The sequence below is a fragment of the Monodon monoceros genome, unplaced genomic scaffold (genome assembly GCF_005190385.1).
Source record: "Monodon monoceros isolate NGI ecotype Baffin Bay Population unplaced genomic scaffold, NGI_Narwhal_1 Contig4080_ctg1, whole genome shotgun sequence".
NCBI classification, from domain to species: domain Eukaryota; kingdom Metazoa; phylum Chordata; class Mammalia; order Artiodactyla; family Monodontidae; genus Monodon; species Monodon monoceros.
Window position 1 is genome coordinate 15 of NW_021699984.1, and position 20150 is coordinate 20164.

The 20150-nt window shown below is 59.8% G+C and overlaps 1 protein-coding gene and 2 long non-coding RNA genes across 7 annotated transcripts in view; 2 read left to right on the forward strand and 1 right to left on the reverse strand.

Annotated features, from left to right (window-relative positions):
• Positions 1-3797: 3797 nt before the first annotated feature.
• Positions 3798-20150, reverse strand: part of LOC114883789 (ankyrin repeat domain-containing protein 11-like) — a 31859-nt gene continuing 15506 nt past the window's right edge. For 2 of the 5 annotated variants that reach the window (XM_029201938.1, XM_029202104.1), the window contains 6 exons: positions 17520-17667; positions 10725-17194; positions 8419-8517; positions 8204-8347; positions 6768-6860; positions 3798-4775 (listed from right to left, as the gene is read on the reverse strand). In XM_029201938.1, coding sequence (XP_029057771.1) covers positions 4590-4775; positions 6768-6860; positions 8204-8347; positions 8419-8517; positions 10725-17194; positions 17520-17667 — 7140 coding nt within the window. In that variant the 3' untranslated portion in view covers positions 3798-4589. Of the gene's footprint in view, positions 4776-6430; positions 6596-6767; positions 8348-8418; positions 8518-10724; positions 17195-17519; positions 17668-20150 lie in introns of all 5 variants that reach the window. The other 3 variants (XR_003790682.1, XR_003790689.1, XM_029202018.1) reach the window with 2 other exon arrangements.
• Positions 8212-9711, forward strand: LOC114883940. The gene is made up of 3 exons (XR_003790739.1): positions 8212-8364; positions 8584-8652; positions 8920-9711. It is a non-coding gene; the product is annotated as an uncharacterized LOC114883940 (long non-coding RNA).
• On the forward strand, positions 16632-20139 carry LOC114883911. The gene is made up of 3 exons (XR_003790734.1): positions 16632-16871; positions 16986-17155; positions 17980-20139. It is a non-coding gene; the product is annotated as an uncharacterized LOC114883911 (long non-coding RNA).

Sequence of the window (20150 nt, forward strand, 5' to 3'; positions counted from 1 at the left end):
TCTGTAGAGAAATCAGCTGATAGCCTAATGGGGATTCCCTTGTCACTAACTCTTTGTTTTTCTCTTGCTGCCTTTAGAATCCTCTCTTAATCTTTAACTTTTGCCATTTTTTTTTTTTGAAGATGTTGGGGGTAGGAGTTAATTAATTTATTTTTGCTGTGTTGGGTCTTCGTTTCTGTGCGAGGGTTTCTCTCTAGTTGTGGTAAGCGGGGGCCACTCTTCATTGCGGTGCATGGGCCTCTCACTATCGCGGCCTCTCTTGTTGCAGAGCACAGGCTCCAGACGCGCAGGCTGAGTTGTGGCTCACGGGCCCAGTTGCTCTGCGGCATGTGGAATCCTCCCAGACCAGGGCTCGAAACCGTGTCCGCTGCATTGGCAGGCGGATTCTCAACCACTGCGCCACCAGGGAAGCCCAACTTTTGCCATTTTTATTATAGTATGTCTTGCTGTAGGTTTGTGTGGGTTTACCTGGTTTGGGACCCCCTGTGCTTCCTCTACCTGGATATGTTTCCTTCTTTAGATTTGGAAAGTTTTCAGCCGTCATTTCTTCAGATACATTTGTGGTACCCTTTTCTCTTTCTTTCCATTCTGGAATCCCTATTATGTGTTGATTGGCACACTTTATATTCTCCCATAGGCCTCTTATATTGCTTTTTTTTTTTCATTTGGCTTTCTGCTTTTCTGATTGGGTCATTTCCTCATTTCCATTGGTCTACCTTCACTTATTCATTCTTCTGCGTTATTAATTCTGCTGTTCATTGCCTTTAGCTCAGCTTTTGTCTCTGCAAATGAGTTTTCTAATTTTTTTTGGTACCCTTTAGAGTTTGTTTCTTTTTTATAGTACTCGGCATTTCTGTTGATAGCCTTTCTTTTTTTAAAAAAAAATGTATTTATTTATGGCTACATTGGGTCTTTGTTCCTGCACGCGGGCTTTCTCTAGTTGCGGCGAGCGAGGGCTACTCTTCGTTGCGGTGTGCAGGCTTCTCATTGCGGTGGCTTCTCTTGTTGTGGCACACGTGCTCTAGGAGTGCAGGCTTCAGTAGTTGTGGTGCATGGGCTTCAGCAGTTGTGGCTTGCGGGCTCTAGAGCGCAGGCTCAGTAGCTGTGGCACACGGGCTTGGGTGCTCCGTGACATGTGGGATCTTCCCGGACCAGGGCTCGAACCTGTGTCCCCTGCATTGGCAGGTGGATTCTTAACCACTGCGCCACCAGGGAAGTCCCCGATAGCCTTTCTTAATTCCTTACTTTCCTTTTTGAACTCTGTGTCTGTTGGAGTGAAGCGGTCTGTGTTGTTGCTTCTTGCAGCAGCATTCTCTTGGTCTTTTAACTGGAGTGGTTCCTCTTCTTATTTCTCTTACTCTGTGCGTTTAGGAGAGACAATTTTCAGCTGTGGTTTTGGAGGGCTGTTGACACGTGGGGGCATCCCTGTGTAGCTCTCGTGGGTTTAACATATCTGGTACCAGGGCTGCTTTTAGCATGGATGCCTGTCAGCTCTTTCCTCAGTGTTTGCTGGCGGTTAATCCCCTTGCTAGGGGTGTGCAGATGTGGCGGCTGGCGACCAGTCCTGGGTTTCTCGACGGTGGCGGCAGCTTAGGCACACCCCGGGAGTATGCGACGGGAGTGGAGGTGGCTCACGACGCCTCCCGGAGCCCATGCAGTTGGCGATCACACACGCAGGGGAAAAGGCTACGATTGCAGGTCCCGCTCCCCCTCTCAGGCACCCCCCAAACAATGGTGCCCGGCCTCCAAGGCAACCCAGGCTTCCTCTGCGTACACCCTCAGTTGCACCGGATTGCAGCCCTACCACCCAGGCTGTCTCCACACAATCAACCCAAGTTTTCTCCCCAGGTCTGACCTCCGAGGCCGGAATTTCAGCACCCATTCCACCACCCCCCCCCCAAGGTGACCACCGTTATATTTTCTGTCTCTCTGATTTTGACTACTCACAGTACCTCCTATAAGTGGAACTGTACAGTATTTGTCTTATTTCATTTAGCATAACGTCCTTAAGGTTCATCCATGCTCTAGCATCTATCAGTATGTATCAGGTATATACGCCACCTTTTCTTTATCCATTCATCTGTCAGTGGATAGCTGGGTTTGTTCCATGTTGTAGCCGTTGTGAATAGTGCCGTGATGAACGTGGGCGTACAAGTATGTCTCTGAGACCCTGGTTTCAATTCCTTTGGGTATGTACCCAGAAGGGGGATTGCCAGATCACATGGTAAGTATACTTGATGAACCTCCATACTGTTCTCCATAGTGACTGTACCATTTTACATTCCCACCGACAGTGCACGGGGGTTCCACATTCTCCACACCCTCACCAAGTGCTTGTTGTTTTCTGTTGTTGTTGTTAGTAGCCATCCTAATGAGTGTCGGGGGGTATCTCATTGTGGTTCTCATCTGCATTTCCCTAGTGATTAGTGATGTTGAGCGTTTGTTCATGAGCTTATTGACCATTTGTATATCTTCTTTGGGGAAAGGACTATTCAAGCCCTTTGCCCATTTTTGAAATTTTTTTTTTTTTTTTTTGCAGTTGAGTTTTACGGGTTCTCTATTTATATCCTGGATACTAATCCCTTTTTGTTCTCTGGGGCCCACCACTGCACAGCCACGTGACGAGAGCATCTGTGCCATTGTCTCTCATGGCAGGAAGTCCCACGCGGAGCCAGGAAAGGGACGTCATGATGTCACAATATCATTGTGGTATAGACACGCCAGAGCATGGGGTACACCTCCAGACACGCTTGCTGCAGCAGGACCAGCACCTACAATGGGCGGGACCTCTCTGAGTGCAGGGTCTCTGCGGGGTGGCCTGAAGTTGCTGACGCCAGGATGTGCCAGATGAACAGGTGTGACCTAATTCATGCTGTTTAGAAAGACGCTGGGCAGTGAAGGCTCTGGCCCCGCCCCAGGGTCACTCGAGGTGGGACCGGCCGTGGCGGTGGGGGGCAGGGATTCGCACAAAGGGGAATGCAGAGTCGGGGCGTCTCCGAGGCAGAAACCGAGAGCTTGGGTCGGGCCAGGCATTCCAGAAAGAGGAAACCACCTCCAGCTGGTCTGGGGCACCGTCAAGGCTGCTCTGTGAGGCATGCTGCTGGCACAGGGCTGGGTTCTCACTCCCAAGTGGGGTCACGTCTGCAGCTCCCGCCTGTGCCAGGTACAGGAAGCACGGGGGAGGGAGCGAGGTGCCCGAGGACTCCAGCAAGGGCTAGGGCCACCCCTGACGCCCTGCCTGGCCCTGCAGCCTCCACCCCTTGCCCTCCAGCTCGAGCCAGCCGTTGGACGGGAATTGTGGATGGAGCAGGCAGGACGGATGCCTCTGCTCAGAACGGGCCCCCAGCCTGGCCCTGTGCGCACCCCCCTCAGAGAGGAGCACAGACCCCAGGTCACGCTGGGCTCAGATCTCTGACTCCTGCCCCGCGAGCTGGTTTTCAGGCGGAACACACATCCCGGGTGGGGACTCCCACGTGGCAGCCCCACGGGGAGTCGGGAGACAGTGGTCCCTCCATAGCCGTGCCACCCAGGGGACCTGCTGCCCCAGCACACGACCCGCCCGTCTCCTGCCCGCTCTGATGGGCCCTGGGAAAGAGCCTCTGGGTAACCCGTGCCGTCCTGGCCAGCAGCCCCAGTCGTCCGTTGAGTGGAGGGCAGGAAAGCCGGGGGTGAGTATGTTTGTTTCAAAATTATAAGCTACTCATTTGGTAGGAAAAAAAGTGGAAGACAGTGGGATTTCCAGGGCGGGAACCCTCCCCTCACAGCCACGTCCACCCTCCTGAGGGGGCTGTCGTGTACAAAGAGCATTTAATTAATTTATTTATTTCTTTACACATAACTGAAGTGATGTTACAGTACATAAGTTATTTACAACTGTGCAGTAATGTGTTGCAAAATAAATTATCTAGAAGGCAGCAAAAGTACATTGTGAACGTGTATAAAACTGTACAGCGTTTACGGGTACACTTTTTATATGATTATTGGCTCTGTAGTGTTTCAAGTTATGTTCTCAGAAAGAGAAACAAAATGCCCAAGATTAAAGGAAAAAATATACAAACCACGTGGATTTGACTCCATTAAAAACACAACCCGGAGTCCTGCCTGCGTGTCCCTGTGAGGCGGGCGGGCGGGTGGCGCAGCCAGGCCCTCACCCGGCCCGGCGTCCCAGCCCAGATCTCGGGCTGGCACCGTCGGCAGCTTCGTGGCGACAGGACGGCTGCCGGCCCGAAGCTCTCCCCACCCTCTGACCCGGAGGCCGCTGTTGGTGAGGGGTGGACGCCTTAACTTTTATTCTCTTTAGTCGATCAGAAATGAAACAAGGAATTTAAAAAAACGCTCTCCATCCTGCAGCTCCTGAGATGCCTGTGCAGCCGCCGGAAAAGAGCCTGAGGCTGCCGTGTCGGTGTCCGTGCCCGCGTCCCCGGCTCCTGCGTCCTCCCGCGGCGGCGGGTGTGAGAGAGCCGCACGCCGGGGGCCCAGCGCGGGCTTCTCCCTGGATGTCCCCACCGGGGACGTGGTCTCCTTCCACCGCCCGGACTCGGCGGCGGACTGGGGGGCTCGCCTGTGACCCGGGCAGCTGTCCCACCGCATCAGGCCGGAAGGAGCACGAAGTCGTCGTTGACGTCGACCATGGGCACGTAGAAGGACGGCACCTCGTTCACACACAGGGACTTGTGCCCGGCGGGGTCCAGCTCCTGCACCTTCAGCTGCCACTCCATCCTCTGCACAGCGTTGAGGGCCGCGGCCTCGTGCTGCTGCCGCATCAGGAGACACGTCTACGCGGGAAACGCAGCAGGTGAGGGGAGGGGAGGCAAGACCCCGGCCGCCCCCCGCACCCATTCCCCCTGCCGCAGCGCCTCCCGGGAGGTCGGGGCGGGGGACCCGTTCGCGCTCTGGCCTCAGGACGACCTCTTGCGTCTGGGTCTCGTCCTGCGCGGTGAGTGGCCTTGCTGACCACACGGGGGTCTGTCCATCGTCCCTGCTCTGTGCCCCCACCCTGGGGGTTTCAGCACAGCCTCTAGTCAGAACTCATAATAGCTTTCTTTGCTCTTCTGTTTTCATTTTCCATTTATCTTATTTATGGTTGGTGACATTGGCTTCATTTGCACTCACAGTGGAAATTATGCCTTTTAGAAATGCACTTGGTTAGTTTTTAAAAATTAATGTTCACGTGTTTACTCTTAGGCGTACTAAGTAAGGTAAACGGTTATACTACTAAAGGCGTACTCTGTACTTCATGTTGAGAAGGGAGAATGTTGAAACTGAAATAATGACGGTACCTGGGTTACCAACAGCACGTGGGGGGGGCGGGGGCGGCGTTTGGGGTACAAGGCGGGTGACACAGCACAGCAGGCGAAAGACCAGCCTTCATATGGACAGAGTTAACGGAGTGACAGTGTGCAGGAAGATCATCTTATTTTCTTCGACGTGCACACGAGCATGCAGGGCCAGGTATCACAATTTCTGATTTGCTTAAAATAGTTCAGTTAAAAAAAGTGTTCTGGAAACAAGCCCCACATGCCCCAGCGGCCAGCCGTGTCCTCCTCGGCATGCCTGGGCCGCTTGTCATCCTCAGGGAGGCTTGAACAAAAGGCGTGACAGCTCAGACACCCTCAGGAGTCCAGCTGCTTTCACCTAATTTAAAGCGTTCTTGACTAGAATTGTACGTACCCCTGAGTTTTCAGTTACTAAAATGAAATTGTTTGTTGGGCTAAACCCCTGAAACATGACCAGCATGTCCGGAGAGTTGTCCCAGGGCTGCAGGAACTGAGGGTGGGCAGCCTGTCTCCTGAATAGGACCTCGTCCACCCTGTGCTCTGAGACCAGTGGCCACGCGGGTGGCCGTTTCGTGCCCCTGCACTCTCCGTACTTCACCAATTCCTTTTTCTATCCATCTATTTTTCTTATTGGTTTGTAAGTTCTTGGCACGTTAAGGAAATGAGACTTAACGTTGTCTTTGTAATGCACCAAATCTAACTTTGCTTTGGTCAGAAATTTTTTCTCTCTTGTAAGTTTCCCGTGCAGCTCCCTTCAGGCTGGCTGGTGGTGGGAGGAGTGACCGTGGGACCCCCGAACGGTCACCTTTGCAGCTTGTTAGAAACACGGCCTGGACCCGGCCTCAGCTGGGCCTGAACGCCCTGTAGGCTGGTTCCTCTCTGCTCTGGCCTCTGGCCTCCTGGCTGCCCCTCTGGGTGCGCTGCCGCAGTGCCGGAGGCAGGGTCACTGAGGCAAGGGGTGAGGCTGGCAGCCCAGCGCAGGAGCCTGGGTCACGCCTCCATCAGCTCCACGCAGCGGGCCCTGCCTCCTGGGGCTTCCCGGTGGTGCCGGCTTCTAGGTGTTAATTCTGTAACGGGCATGTCACTGCCGGTCAGTGTTCACGGGGGACCCCGGGTGCAACCCTCGCACCTGCAGACAAGGACTTGCTTCTTACTTGCTAATCTCTCTCTATCTCCCCCCCATCCTCTGCCCGCTGCACTGGTCAGCACAGCCAGGGGCAGGGGTGATGGGTGGATGCTGTGACCTTTGAGGAGGGCTCAAGGTGGGGTCCCACAGAGGTCTGACCGCCAGCTGGTGACAGGAGCTGCTCCCCGCACACCTGGACAGGAGGGAAGACACTCTAAGAGGCAACATGGGGGCGGGGAGGCCTCGGCTCCCTCACTGCCAGCTGGGCTCAGAGCGAGTCTGAAGCTGCCTCCTCCGAACACGGCCCTGCCGCCCCCGCCCAGAAGAGCCCTGGCCCCGCCGCCGCCGCCGGGGCCGGGGCTCACCTTCATGCGGTCATACTTGTCGTCCACGTCCTGCAGCCAGGAGATGAACTGGCGGGCGTTGAACCGGTCCCGCACTGACTTGTTCTCATCACCCTGGCGGGAGAGTGAAGCACGTGTGGGCGTCCGGGAGGGGTGGGCCTGGCACGCCAAGCCCCGGGTCACCCGGTCAAGGGCTCCCTCCCCCACCAGCTCTCCACGCCGTCCGTGGGGGGAGCTGCCCTGTGGTGACCCAGGACCCCGGCGGCGCGTTCAGGCTCCCCTCCGTCTCCGTCTCCTGGGGAGGCCCCAGGGCGAGCTGGCGAGGGTAAAAAGCGGCAGTGACTTTTCCTTTGACAGGACGTCTGCGAGGCCTGGGGTGGCTGCAGGCCGCCCACAGTGGACTGTGGTTTACAGGCAGGGCAGCCTCGGGGAGCAGTAGGTCCCCACAGGCTCTTGCCGGCTGGGTTTGCAGGGCCTCCCGGGTCTCGGGGCGGGAAAGTCTCTCTCTCGCCCAGCCACACGCAACCACCTGCCTGGGGAAAGCCCAGGCCCCACTACAAAGGGGCTTGAGGGGAGGAGGCTGCAGCCTGAGAGTCCTGTCTGTCGTCTCCTTGACATTCAGAGGAAACCCAGCAATCCCTTAAAGGGGAGCAGATTCTTTTTTCTTTCAGATGCAAATATCAAAAAAAGCAAAGCTTCCACCCAATCCCTAAAATACTTTGTGGACAAATGTTTTTGCTTTAGGGCAAATTCGTTGCTATGCGTAGTACGTTCAAGTAGAAACTTAAAGAGGTATCCTTAAAGGCTACGTGTGAGGACTCTTTAATGCACTAAAAAGAAATCAGGTTTAACTGAACCACCGTACGTCACCATGCGGCCAACCTGGGAATGCTGCTCAGACACCCAGGGGTCTATGTGATCCACCTGTGGGCCTGGGGTCACTAGGGGCCTCCGTCAGAAGGGAACTCAGCACCGAGGCCTGGCCCAGAATGACACGCTCTGGGCTGAGAGTCACAGTGGCTGCGGGGGAGGAGAGAACATCAGGGAGGACGGGAATCAACTTGCTTTCTGCACATTTTAGATCTCCAGCGTGTCAGCCGATGGGTGGGGCCCTCAGGAGCACAGGTACCACAGGGACAGCACAGCAGTCGGCTGGGGAAGGGTGTGACCTCATGGGACAAACACAGCCCTGGGGGCGGAGGGAGGCGGCCTGGACTCTGGTGGACAGACAAGGCACACCGTGTGTCCAACTGCTGGGCGCGCCCTGGGCCCGCGTGCCCGTCGGGGGCAGCAGCCCTGTGGTCCCCAGCGTGACAAGCCTCTCTGGGGCCTTCGGTGAGGAAGCCCTGGTGCAGCAGCTCCGCCCGCTGCGCGGGCAGACCGCACGTGAGTCTCCGGGGGCCCGTGACCCCAGCGCCGCTCCAGCCCCCCGCAGGCCCTCTCACCCGGACGCCCACCTGGCTCTCGAGCGGCATGTTGTACACCTCCGAGTCCAGCAGCATGGTGCAGGCGCTGAATGGCACCGCCTGGTTCGCGATGGTCCTCGCCGCCCGGCAGTGAACCCGCAGGATCTCCTGTTCGCAGGAGACGATCAGCTTCTCCTGGAAGAGAGGGGCTGGTGAGCTGAGAGCCACCCGGGCCGGGCGCACTGGGCCCGCGGCTGCCCGCTTACCCGCTCGATGCTGTGCTGCAGGCGCAGCTTCCCACGCACGGCCTCCTGCTGCTTGAACAGCTCCTTCAGGGGCTCCGCCAGGGAGGGAGGGGGCGCGATCTGCAGTCACAGGGGGAGACGGGGGTCAGCGGGGGCCGTGAATCACCCCAGCCGCCCCACTTGCAGGAGTCACCCCGGAGACCACGGTCCCATGAAGACGTGGACGCGCTGGGGGATGCCTGTCCCCAAGAGTAGGTGAGCGAGCGCCCGTCCCCCCTCCCCCCCCCCCCCCCCGTGTGGCTGGGAGGAGGGTGGCCGGGGAGGGAGCGGCAGAGATGGGGGAGGCGAGGGAAGCTAAGAACAGAGGGCATCTGCACCTCGGCCCTTGCGCAGCCAAGAGGGGATGGAGGAGGGGCAGGGTGTCCTCTGTTTACCGTGGGCTTCACGCACCCTGAGACCCACTGGGACACAGCTGCCCAGAAGCCACACGAACAGGACAACTGGGCCCGCCCCTCTTCCCAGGGCGTCAGTGAGGGAGAGGGCTCGCCGGGGCACTACCCCCAGATGCCGGAGGCCACCCCTGAACCCAGGAGGGCGCTTCTCCCAGGAGAAGAAGCCGGTGCTTCCAAAACACACAGGAAGCGTGTCACAACAGCACCAGATACGGGCTGGAGCCTCTCGTGGGGCCAGGAAGCACGGGACTGCCGAGGAGCCCCTCCCGGGTGGCCGAGGCCAAGTAGGGTGCGGTGGCTCATGTGGCCACAACCTCGGGCTGGAGGGGAGGAATAATGCCCACGGTACAGTGGCCGCCACAGACAAGACCCTCTGAGGGGCTGGACTCGAGGCCCAAGCTCAAGGTACATGCTCTCTTCCAACTTTTCGGTCCAAAATTCTCAAAACCTGAGATGAAGCCACCCAGCCGGGTCTCTTTGGCTGCACGTCCTGCCCATCATGCCCCGGGGGCCCAGGGCGCCGGCCTCCCCTTGCCTCTTGGGCGCCTGCGGTGGTCTCTGTATAGGGGTCTTGTTTGGGGCTGTTGTGGGTGTGAGGTCACCTCCATTTCACCCTCCCCGGCTCCAGAGGGTGTGGGAATGAGGCCTCGGCCTGCCCTCACCCCCAACAGCCTGGGCCTGGCTGCGGGGCGACAGGCTGTGAACCAGAGCCCGCCGCTAGAACGGAGCCCGCCGCTAGAAAGGGCTGAGCTCCAGGAGACGCACAGGCTGCTGCGGGGTGAACTCGGGTGGCGGGGGTCCAGGGGGAGGCAGGAGCACGGCTTTCTCTCTAGTTTCCAAATGTTCTAGGGGGCCACGGTGCTGTTTGTCTAAATTTTAGTTACTGAAACCAAACAGCAGCAAAGTCTCACTGACCAGGGATCCCAGGCCAGGTTCCCCTGCATCCAGTGCCTCGAGCTCCCCCTCTCGGCTCCACTTCCTGCCTGGGAACAGGCGGCGCAGGCCGAGGTCTGAGCGCAGGACGCATCCCATGCAGCACCGACGACCGTTACGGGGGCTTCTCCCAGGCCCGAGAGACAGAACAAGCCGAAAGCTGGGCTTTTTTTCCTCACGGCGGTGGGGGGGGGGGTGGGGTGGGGTGGGGTGGGGTGGGGTGGGGTGGGCTGGTCAAAAACTGAGGCAAGTCCGCCACACAGCTGTGGATGGGCAGCACCTGGGCAGCACCGTGAAGCCTGGGGGCCGGGGCAGCTCTGGCTACCACTGAGCACAGGTGGCTGAGATCAGCTTTACTGGCCGCAACGCCTGTGCCTGCTGCCTGGGGGGGCGGGCGGGGCAGCAGCACGTGGAGGATGCGCGCTCCCCGCGTGGCTTTCTTCGTGTGGCAGGACCTGCCAACGGCCCGCGTCTGGGCGTGAAGAGGCAGTGGGGTGTGCGCGGCGGGGCTCGGACAGGTCACGTCTGCACAGACGTGGGGCGAACCACCCAGGGGAGGGGGCACGCGAACAGACGGCCGAGAGGCGGGGCGTGGGCCTGACTGGGCAGGTGGGGAAGCCCGGAAACCCGAGGAAGGACCTGCTCTGAGGAGGCAGGAGAGGTGCCCTCAGGCCTCTAGAGGAAAAGGTCTGGGCTCGGGCCTTGGGTTGGCACCGTGGGGCCGCTGGGGGCCAGGGTTGGAGTCTGGGGAGCCCTCGGGCTGCGGGGGCACTGAACCAGAGAGGGGGCCAGGCGTGCCCCACGTGGGTGGAGCCTGGGTCAGCCAAGGTCCAAGCACGCGGACTGGGTGGGAGCCGCCATGGGGCAGACGGAGAATGACAGGGAGGACAGCGCAGCGGGTCCTGGGCCTGGGGGGCGCCCCCCGCCCGGGCAGGCACTCACCACGGGGATGTGCAGCTTGCTGAGTGGCTTGCCGTCCAAGAGGTAGGAGCCGGTGTAGGTGACGTACTCGGCGTAGCACTGGGGCGCCTGCGGGCTGATGTAGCAGAGGATCTTGCGCTTCTCCTCAATCTTCTTCCTGATCTGCAGGTACTCGAAGTACGGGTTGGACCTGTCGCTGTGGTAAGGCTCGATGTCGTCCAGCTTGATGGCGTCCACGATGGCAGCCAGCGTCTGCTGGATCACCTCCCGCGTCTGACGCGTGGACGTGTGCATCTGCTGGGCCAGCTGCTGGCTGGAGCGCTGGAAGCGGCGTTTGCGCGGGTGCTGGGCCTGGGGGTCGTCATCCTCAGAGCCGCGGCCCTTGGCCCTGGGGGTGGGCGCGGCCGCAGCCTCCTTCTCGGTGGGCGGCGAGCTCTGCTTCTGCTGGTTGGCCAGCATCTGGGCCCGGGTCCTGGTCATGCGCTGGGGGATCTCCTCCACCTTGGGCGCCTTTGGGGCTTCGGCTGTCGGTTTGGGTTCCGGTTCGGGGGCTTCAGGCTGGACGCCGTCCGGAGGCCCCTCGAGCCCGGCACTGTCCTGGGGGCCGGCCCCATCCGCTGCGCGGGCCTGGGCCGAGCCGTCCCCGGGGGCGTCGGGAGCACTGTGGGGCGTGGCCGAGGGGTCTGGGCCCTCGGCCTGCTCGTCCCCACTCCCCGGTGGATGCTGCTCTGAGGGGGCTGGCGTGGGCCCAGAGCCAGGGTCGGAGTCCTCGGGGGCCCTCCCCTCCGGCCCGGCCCCGGCCTCCACTGTGGCCTCGGGCAGCGCGACTGGTTTCGGCTCCTCTGGGGGCTCAGGCGCAGGCTCGGTTGTGAGCCGGGCGGCCACCTGGTCAGGAGGCAGCACCCGCTGTTCCTCAGCAGCTGCCACAGAGACATCCCCGCCGCTCGGGAGCGCAGGGGCGTTGTCCAGAGGAACGAGAGGACTCTCTTCCACAGGCTCTGCTTCGACATCGGAAACATCCTTCGTCTGGAGAGGAAGCTCCGGCAGCGAGAAAGGCCCCAGGTCGAGGTCATCCTCGGTGGCGGGGAAGGCACCGGGCCAGGGCACCGGCTCCACCTGGCCGAGGGCAGACAGGTTGTGACCACTTTCCAGGAAGTTGTTCTCCAGGGGACCCAGGGCCTCCACCTGAGCCACGGCCGTCACACACGCAGGCTCGGGGGGCGCGTCGGGGGGCGCTTCCGGAAGGGACTTGCAGTTACTGAAGAAGGACTCCAGCCTGGAGGGAGGGGCAAACGCGGCTGGCTCTTCTAAAGCAGAGACCGCGGCCGGGACTGCTTCCCCGGCCTCGTCCTTGACTTCCAGTCCCGGCTCGGGGACCGACAGAGGGTATGAGACAGGCGACACCGGGTAAGGGGGCTCCGGGTGGAGAGACTCGGCAGAGCAGAAGTGTTTCGGGGACTCCGGGAATCTCTGTGGGGACTTCAGCAGCAGGTCGGACCCCACGGGCCAGCTGGCGGGGTTTTCGGGGGTGCCCCCGATGAGGCCAGAGGGGAGGCCCTGCTCCACGGTGGCGGGGTGCGCCCACTCGACCGGCTCCTCTGTGATGACGGTGCTGAAAGGGCCCTCGTCCAGGGGCTCCAGGAAGCTGGGCTCCGGGGGGATGATGGCCGCGGTGGCCTGCTGGTCCTCCGTGGCATCCAGGGGAATGCCAAGGTCAGGGGGAAGGGCCCCCTCCATGGACGGGGCCAAGAGCTCGTCTCTGTGTGAAGGGGGGGACTTCGTCGGTAAGCCGGAGAAGGCACCCTCTGGGGATGGGGTGATGTTGGCTGCGGCCGCAGGCGGACAGTGCAAGGCGTCCGCTTTGGGGGAGGGGATGCCATAGTCCGGGGAGTAATACCCCGGAGACAAGCAGGCGAACTTCTCGGTGGGTGCTGGGGGCCCCAGGGCCTTGTCCTCCGGGTGCTGCCCCGGCGAGCTGTAGCTGGGCGCCGCAGGGACGCTCTGCTGTCTGAACAGCTTGTCCCCGAGTCCGAACTCTTCCTCAGGGGTCCTCCTGATGTCCACAGACACCGAGCGGTAAAGGTTCGCGCACAGCGGCCTCGTAGGTGTCTGGCCCGGTGTTTCTGAAGTCCCGCTGGCGGCCACGGAGAACCTGTCAAAGAAGGAGGGCGAGCAGGCGCTGGCTGACGTGCTGGACACGGGCTGGGGGTCTGTGCAGTCGAACATGAGGTCGGGGTAGTCGTCGGCGCTGCAGGACGGGGTCCGGGGCGTGTGCATGGCCTCCTCGTAGCTGGGGCAGGACACCACCGAGGCGGGGGTGGGGACCCCGGTGGGCCGGCCATGGTCCGGCCTGGGGGAAGCGGGCAAGACCTCTTTCATGTGGGGGCCTGCCAGCCAGTCTCGGGGGTCCACGGCGGGTCCCGGGTGGGGCTTGTTCTCGGCAGCAGGGGTGGCAGGGGCTGACTCCTTGAGCTTCCTGTCCTTCGGGGCAGGGTCCAGCCCCAGCGGCTTCTTCGGCGGGCCGTCCAGGCCCTTCTTCCGCCCGTCCTCGGCGGGCCTGGCCTTGTCCTTGAGCTTGGGGTCACCAGACCGGTGGCGCAGCTTCTCCATCTGCTTCATCCTCTCCTTGTGCCGCTTGTGGCGCTCCTCGATCTCCAGGTCCTTCTGGGAGAGCATCCGCTCGAAGCTCGTCATCATCAGGTCCCCGTCGCCCAGGAGCTTCTCCCGCGGCCGGACGTCTTTCTTACCGGGGTCTCTGACCGGAAGGAGCTTGTCGTTCCCGTTGCTCAGCTTTACGGGGTCGCCCTTGTCCTTCTCCAGATTCTCCTTGACCTTCTCCTTCAGCTTGGCCTCGCCAAGCTTCCCGCCCTCGTCCTTGGGCTTGTCTCGGAAGGAGCCGGGAGGGTTGTCCTTGTCCCTGGCCGCGGGCTTGAGCTCCTCCCGGTGGTGCCGCGGGGGCCCGTCCCCGTGCCGGTCCCGGTGCCGCTCCTTCTCGTCCCGCCACCGCTCCCGGTGCTTCTCCCGCCGCCTCTTCTCCTTCAGGAGGCTCACGGTGCTAGAGCCGTAAGGCCTCAGTTCCTTCTCTACCTTCTTGGGAGGTTCTCTTTCAGGATCATTTTTCTCCTTCTTTTCGGTAGAAAACAACTCGATGGTTTTCTCTAACTCGTCCTCTGCGTCGGCCTTGATGCTGCCGTAGGAGAGGCCGTAAGTGTCGGCCTCCAGGACCTCCTTCTCGTACTGGCTGCTGTCCTTCCGGCCGCCCGTGTCCTTGCAGTCGTCGCTCTTCTCCTTCTTCTCGGGTTTGTCTTTCCTGACCCGCTCTCGGTCATGGCTCTTCTTGGAGGAGGACGAGGCGTGCCGGTGCCGCTCCCTCTCCCGCGCCCGCTCCTCCGGGGGCTCCGGGAAGGGCGCCTCCAGGAGGGCGCCGAGGCCCGGGTCGTGGCCGCGGTCGGGGAAGCCGTCCGACGACGCGTCGCTGGCCTTGTCGTTGGAGTCCTCGCGCAAGTCCTGCAGCGCCGCCTCCTCCAGCCGCTCCAGCAGGCTCTTCTCCGCGTCGGTGCCCTTGCTCGCCTTCCTCTCGCGGCCCTGCTCCCGGTCCGCCCTCTCCCGGTGCCTGCTCTTGGCCTTGTCCTCCACAGGGGGCCTCTTCTCCCCCTTCTCGGGGAGCCTCTGCTTGTTCCTCTTGTCCTGCGTGGAGTCCACCAACGCTCGGTCCTTCCTGTCCTTGTATTTTTCCGTGGACTCTCTATCCTTCTTCTCTTTGTGCTTTTCCAAGGTTTTTTCTTTCTTGTCCTTCCCCCCGTCTGTGGCGCCCTTCTCCTTCTTCTTCTCTCTGATTTCTTTGTCTTTCTGCTTCTCCGCATGCTGCCTGTCGGCCGAGTGCTTCCGGTGCCTGTCGGGGGGGTGCGGCTCCCGCCCGTCCTCCCTCTCGGGGGGGCCATCCCCCCGCCCCTCGCCGGCCTCCCCGACTTTGAATCCGCTCACCGCGTAGTCATCTTTTTCATCTTCGCTTTCATCAGTGAATATGTCTGCAATGTACCAGCTTTTCTCTTTACCCTTCTTTTCATCTTTCTTTTCAGAGAAGTCCTCGGAGAGAATTCCGGGGAAAGTCTTCTCCCGTTTGTCTTTACCTTGGTCGAGAGATGCTTTTCTCTCTTTGTCTTTGCTGTGCACGTCTTTATGCTTTTCCTTGGCGTCCTTTTTCTCTTTGAAACACTTATCAAGTTCTTTGTCCTTCTGACACTTCTCAAGCATCAGTCTTTCGTTTCTGTCCTTGTCACTGGACTTCTCTTTGTGCTTCTCCAGCTTTAGCCTCTCCTTCCTCTCCTTCTCTCTCGCCGGGTGGTGCCTCTCCCAGGGCTCCAGGCTCTTCCCGAAGTCGCAGTCGGGCCTGTCCTTGAAGACTCCCTCGCAGCCGCACTCCTTCAGGTCCTCCCTGTGCGCCTCCTCGGGCTTTGCGCGGCCATCTCTCCGCTCCTTGGCGGCCTCGGGGGGCTCCTTCCTGTCCCGGCCGCCTTCCGCACACTCCCGCCTCCTCCTGTCCTTCTCGCAGAGGTAGCCGGGCACGGCCCTGTACCTGTCGGCAGCGTGCTCTCTCCTCCGCTCCGAGCCCCGTTCCAGGCAGTCCCTGTCCTTCTTCCGAGAGAAGATGTCCCTGTCCGTGCGCTTCTCCCGGGCCTTGTTCTCCCGCCTCTTCTCCCTACTGTCCTCTTTCACCGTCTCCAGGATCAGCCTGGCCACAGACTCGCTCTTCATGTCCCTGTAGTCTGTCACTGCAGAGTCCCAGCTGTCTTCCCCTTTGAAATCGAAGGATGAATCCGACAAGTCAGAGAACCACCGATCCTGGTCATCAGAAAGACTAAACTTGGTGTCTTCATTCTCCAGAAACTGACTTTTGTTACAATATTCATCAAAAGCAGACTCCTCCCTATACACTTTTTTGAGTTTTTCTTTATCCTCTTTGAAGGTCTTCTCCCTCTCTTTTGAAATTTTATCCTCTTTAAAGTCATTCTTTTTCTCTAACTTGGAGGGCCTGTCTTTGGACTTCTTCTTTCTTTCCTCCTTGTAGAGCCTCAGCTTTTCCTCTTTTGGAGATTTTTCCTTCAGCAGCTTCTCCTTGTCGGCTTTGCTGCACCGGTCCTTCTCCTCCCGGAAGGCCCTGCCCCCGTCCTTGTTCAGCTCCCTGATTCTCTTGAGCGACTTCTCCTCTCTGGAGACCTTGATCATCTCGTCCTTGAAGAGCCACTCCTTCTCCTCCGACTTCATTTTGCTGAGCTTCTCCTCCTTCTTACAGGGGTCTCTCTCGTGTTTTAGGCCTTTCAGCTTGCCCTCAGCCGGCACGTCGTCCAGGAGGATCGCCTTGTCTGCCCTCTGCTTGGAGTCCTCGTACTCGTAGGTGAAGCTCTTCAGCTTCAGCTCCTGGCTGACGGAGCACAGCCCCTTCTCCTTGCTTTTGTGTTTATGTTTCGTCTTGTGTTTCTTGACGACTTTGCCCTCCTTGTCCAGCTTGGGGATGGCGCCGTCCCCGCCAGGATGGAAGGAGTTCTTCCTATCGGGCAGTGCGCCCTGCAGGCCGGCCCTCTTCCTGTGCTCCTGCCTCTTCCTGACCGGCTTCAGTGACTCCACGCTGGAGCCCTCGGAGGAGCCATCAGACTCGCTGCTCAGTCTCGTCCTCGTGGAGTCTGATAAGGAGCTGACCTCGGACCAGGCTGGAGAGGAGATGGTTTTCCAGTTGTCTGTCCGCCAGTGCTTGGCGTGTGGGTCCGCGTGGCTGGGGTTATGCTTCTGGGGGGCGGAGCTGCCGTGGGACGAGGTGGAGGAGGCGGACAGGGAGCTGAACAGGGCAGGGTCCTTCAGCACCAGCGGGGACTCCTTGAGGCAGCCGGGGCTCCCCGCCGAGCCCCCACCGTCCTCGCCGCTCTCCGAAGACTCGCTCTCGGACTCGGAGGAGCAGAACTTGTCGCTCCTCTTCCCAAACCGCACTTCCTTGCCCTTGGTTTCCTTCTTCCGCTTCTTCTTCACTTTCGTTCTCTCCTGCTGCTGCTTGCAGCTGGAAGGCTCCCGTGTCTTGTTGCCAGGCAGTGTCGTGTGAGCCGAGAGTCTCAGCTTCTCCCCGGTCCCCACGGCGACACCGACGTCCTCCTCGTCTGACGTGTCCGACAAGATGCGGTGAGACGCCTTCTTTGGTGCAATCGTGCTGTTTTTAGTGTAACTTTTCACTTCCATTTTGGGTATAGAAATAAAACTATTTGACTTAGTTTCCTTCCTGTAATCCTTTTTCAGCAAATGTTTGTCGTCCACGGGAGGGATTCTGTCCTGCTCGTCGTCCTCGTCGAACTCATACTCATCCTTGACGGGGGTCACAGTTTTCTGGGGCTCCGGATTCTTAGTCTTGTGCTTCAGACCTTTCTCAAACTCGGAGTCCGTGTTATTGCCGTCGACTGAGCTGGAAGGTGCGAACGATGGGGCGTCGTCCTCCTCCTCGGAGCTCTCTGCGGGGACAGGGGGGAGGAGGTCAGAGGTGCTTCAGGCAGGGGCTGCGGGCACCTGGGGAGGGGAGGGGAAGGCGCCCGCCCAACAAGCGCGTCACCTGGCTTAGTTCAGGTTGAGGCTGGCCCTGGGCAGAGGGGCTACAGAGAGGTCTGCACAGACACGGGGCTGGAGGCCCTGCACGGAAGCCCCCCATCCCGGCTCAGGGGGGGGACTCCTCACGGGCCAGAAGCTCCCGTCAGCAGCAGGCATCCAAGGAGGCTGCCGGGAGAGCCCTGCTGACCGCGGTGACGCCACCTGCCCAGCCCGCACCCCCGCAGCACTGACCGGCCGAGCTCTCCTCGCTGGACGTGTAGGTGCCCTTGCCCAGCAGCAGGTTCACCATGGTCGGGGAGCTGGCCACCTTGAGCGGCGTCTCGCCCTTCCTGTTGCTCTGCTGAGGGTTCCCTCCATACCGGAGCAGCAGCTTCACCACCTGCGGAGCAGTGAGAGGCCCGTCAGGGACCCTGAGAAACATTGAGCGGCCACCATGCCGATGCCCAACTGCGGCCCCTTCACAGGGCCTGAGCACGACCAGGCCAAGGGGTGGAGGCTGTTCACGCTGCCCGCGAGGCCTCTCCCACCAAAGACCCACCACTCAAACAGGCTGCTCCTCTCGAGCCGCCGGGTTCCTGCAACTTGGGGGGAAGGCTTTTATGGGGGGGTGGGGGCGGGGGCGTGTCACACAGTAGAGAAAACAAAGACCAAGCGTGTGCAAGCAGGTTTATTGCATGTTTGTTTATTGCAGGAAAGTAAGATCACCTGTCGCTAATCCGTGCCCAGGACCCACTGAACGCCAAGGACAGCAGACCTCACTTTACTGCGCTTCAGATGCCGTGTTGTCTACAGGCTGAGGGTCTGTGGCGACCCTGCACCCAGCAAGTCTACTGGCGCCATTTCCCCGACAGCATTTGCTCACTTGGTGTCTGTGTGTCACATTTTGGTAGTTCTCGCGGTATTTCAGACCCTCCACCAGCAAAAAGATCACGACTCCTGGAGCTTCAGGTGACAGTTACATTTTTTAGCAATAATGTATTTCTTCTTTTTTTTTTAAGGCCGCATGACACAGCATGCAGGATCTTAGTTCTCTAACCAGGGATTGAACCCGTGTCCCCTGCAGTGGAAGCGTGCAGTCTTAACCACTGGACCGCCAGGGAAGTCCTGCAATAATGTATTTCTTAACGAAGGAGTGCAACTTGTTTATAGATACTGCTATTGCACACCAAACGGCAACTGTCCAGTGCAGACAACGTTCAGATGCACCAGGAAACCAAAGAATTCTGTGTGACTCACTCCATCTCGATCCTCGCTTCACTCGGGTGGCCGGGGCGGAACCGACAGCCTCCCCCAGGTGCCTGGCAAACGGGACGGCGGCCTCCACTTCAGCCCGGGCTGCACGCAGGTGTACCTGGGTCTGCATGGCAGGAGCAGGACACTGCTTCCTGGGCAGGTGCTCCCCTGCCCTCTGACAAATCACCACAGTGTTGGACAATCCTGGGGTCAGAGTCAGGGCTCTGGTCCCGTGTCCTTGCTGTCTGCCAGCCGACGAACACCCCAACTGCTTCAGGCCACCACGTTCCCTGGCTACGGCCCCTCCCTCTGAGACCAGCAACGCAGGTTAAGTCCCCTCAATGCTGTCCTCCCTCCGGCCGAGAAAGGGTCTCCACCATATGCAGCCCCGAAGGCCACCAGCCCACCCGGACAGTCCTGGGTCATCTCCCATCTCCTGGCCCTCAGCCTTCTCCCCTCTGCAGAGCCCACACCTGAGGCCACGTGTCCATTGTCTCTCACTGCTCCCTAATAACAAGTTTAAAGACAATTACACAAGCGGAGATTCAGGCGGTGGCCCTCTCCCTCCCAGCTCCATCACCTACCAGCCAGCCAGCCTCATTTCACCCATACCCCATACCTGCCCACTGCCCCGGGTATCTTTTTTTTTTTTAATTTTTGGCTGTGTCGTGTCTGTCTTAGCTGTGGCAGGCGGGACCTTTCGTTGCGGTGCGTGGGCTTCTCTCTAGTTGCGGCGCGTGGGCTTAGTTGCCCCATGGCATGTGGGATCTTAGTTCCTTGACCAGGGATCAAACCTGCATCCCCTGCGTTGGCAGGCGGATTCTTAAGCACTGACCACGAGGGAAGTCCCTGCCTGCCCTGGTTGTTTTTAGCAAATCCCAGATATTTCATAAAGTTTTTCAGCATACTTCTCTAAAACGGCTCTTAAGAAACAGTAACAACGAAAACCCCATAATGCCATCGTCTTCCCTAAAACGTTAACTAATTCCTGACGTCAGCTCTATAATCAGCACTCGGGTGTCCCAGGTGTCTCGGCATCCTGAGCTCAGAGCACCTCCCAATCTCTCCCTGCGCCAACGCGTCATTTTCACACTGGCCACACTGCCGGTTCCCTGACACCTGCCTACAGTGACCAGCGGGGCCGCCACGACAGACCAGATGCACTCAAACAGCTGCCATGTGTCATCACACGCACCATCCCAGCTCTGGCCAGGGGCCTCCTGGACAGTGTGGTGGTGACCGCAGCCAGACCCTCACCTACACGTGCGGCTCCTGCATTGGACCTAAGGGGCCGTGCCCCAGGTGCTCACGGCTCCTGGGCTGCTCACCCCATGTTGTCTACCCCCGTCCAGGCTGCCGGGTCTGGCAGCAGCACAGGGACGAGGACAGGCAGAGCCCCCCTGCCTCTGGGTATGACCACTCACCTCCTAATGGCTGACCACAGCTGAGTGGCCAGAGCAGGGCCCTGACACACAAGCCACAGACGGCGAGAGGCCACCCAGGTGCTGACCCAGGGTGAGAAAGCTGGGCTGGAGGGGAGGCGGGGCCTGTCAAAGATTCACTTCCTGGTCACCCCACACACAGGAAGGACAGAGAAACAGGTGGCTGCGGACCAGCGCACAGTCTAAT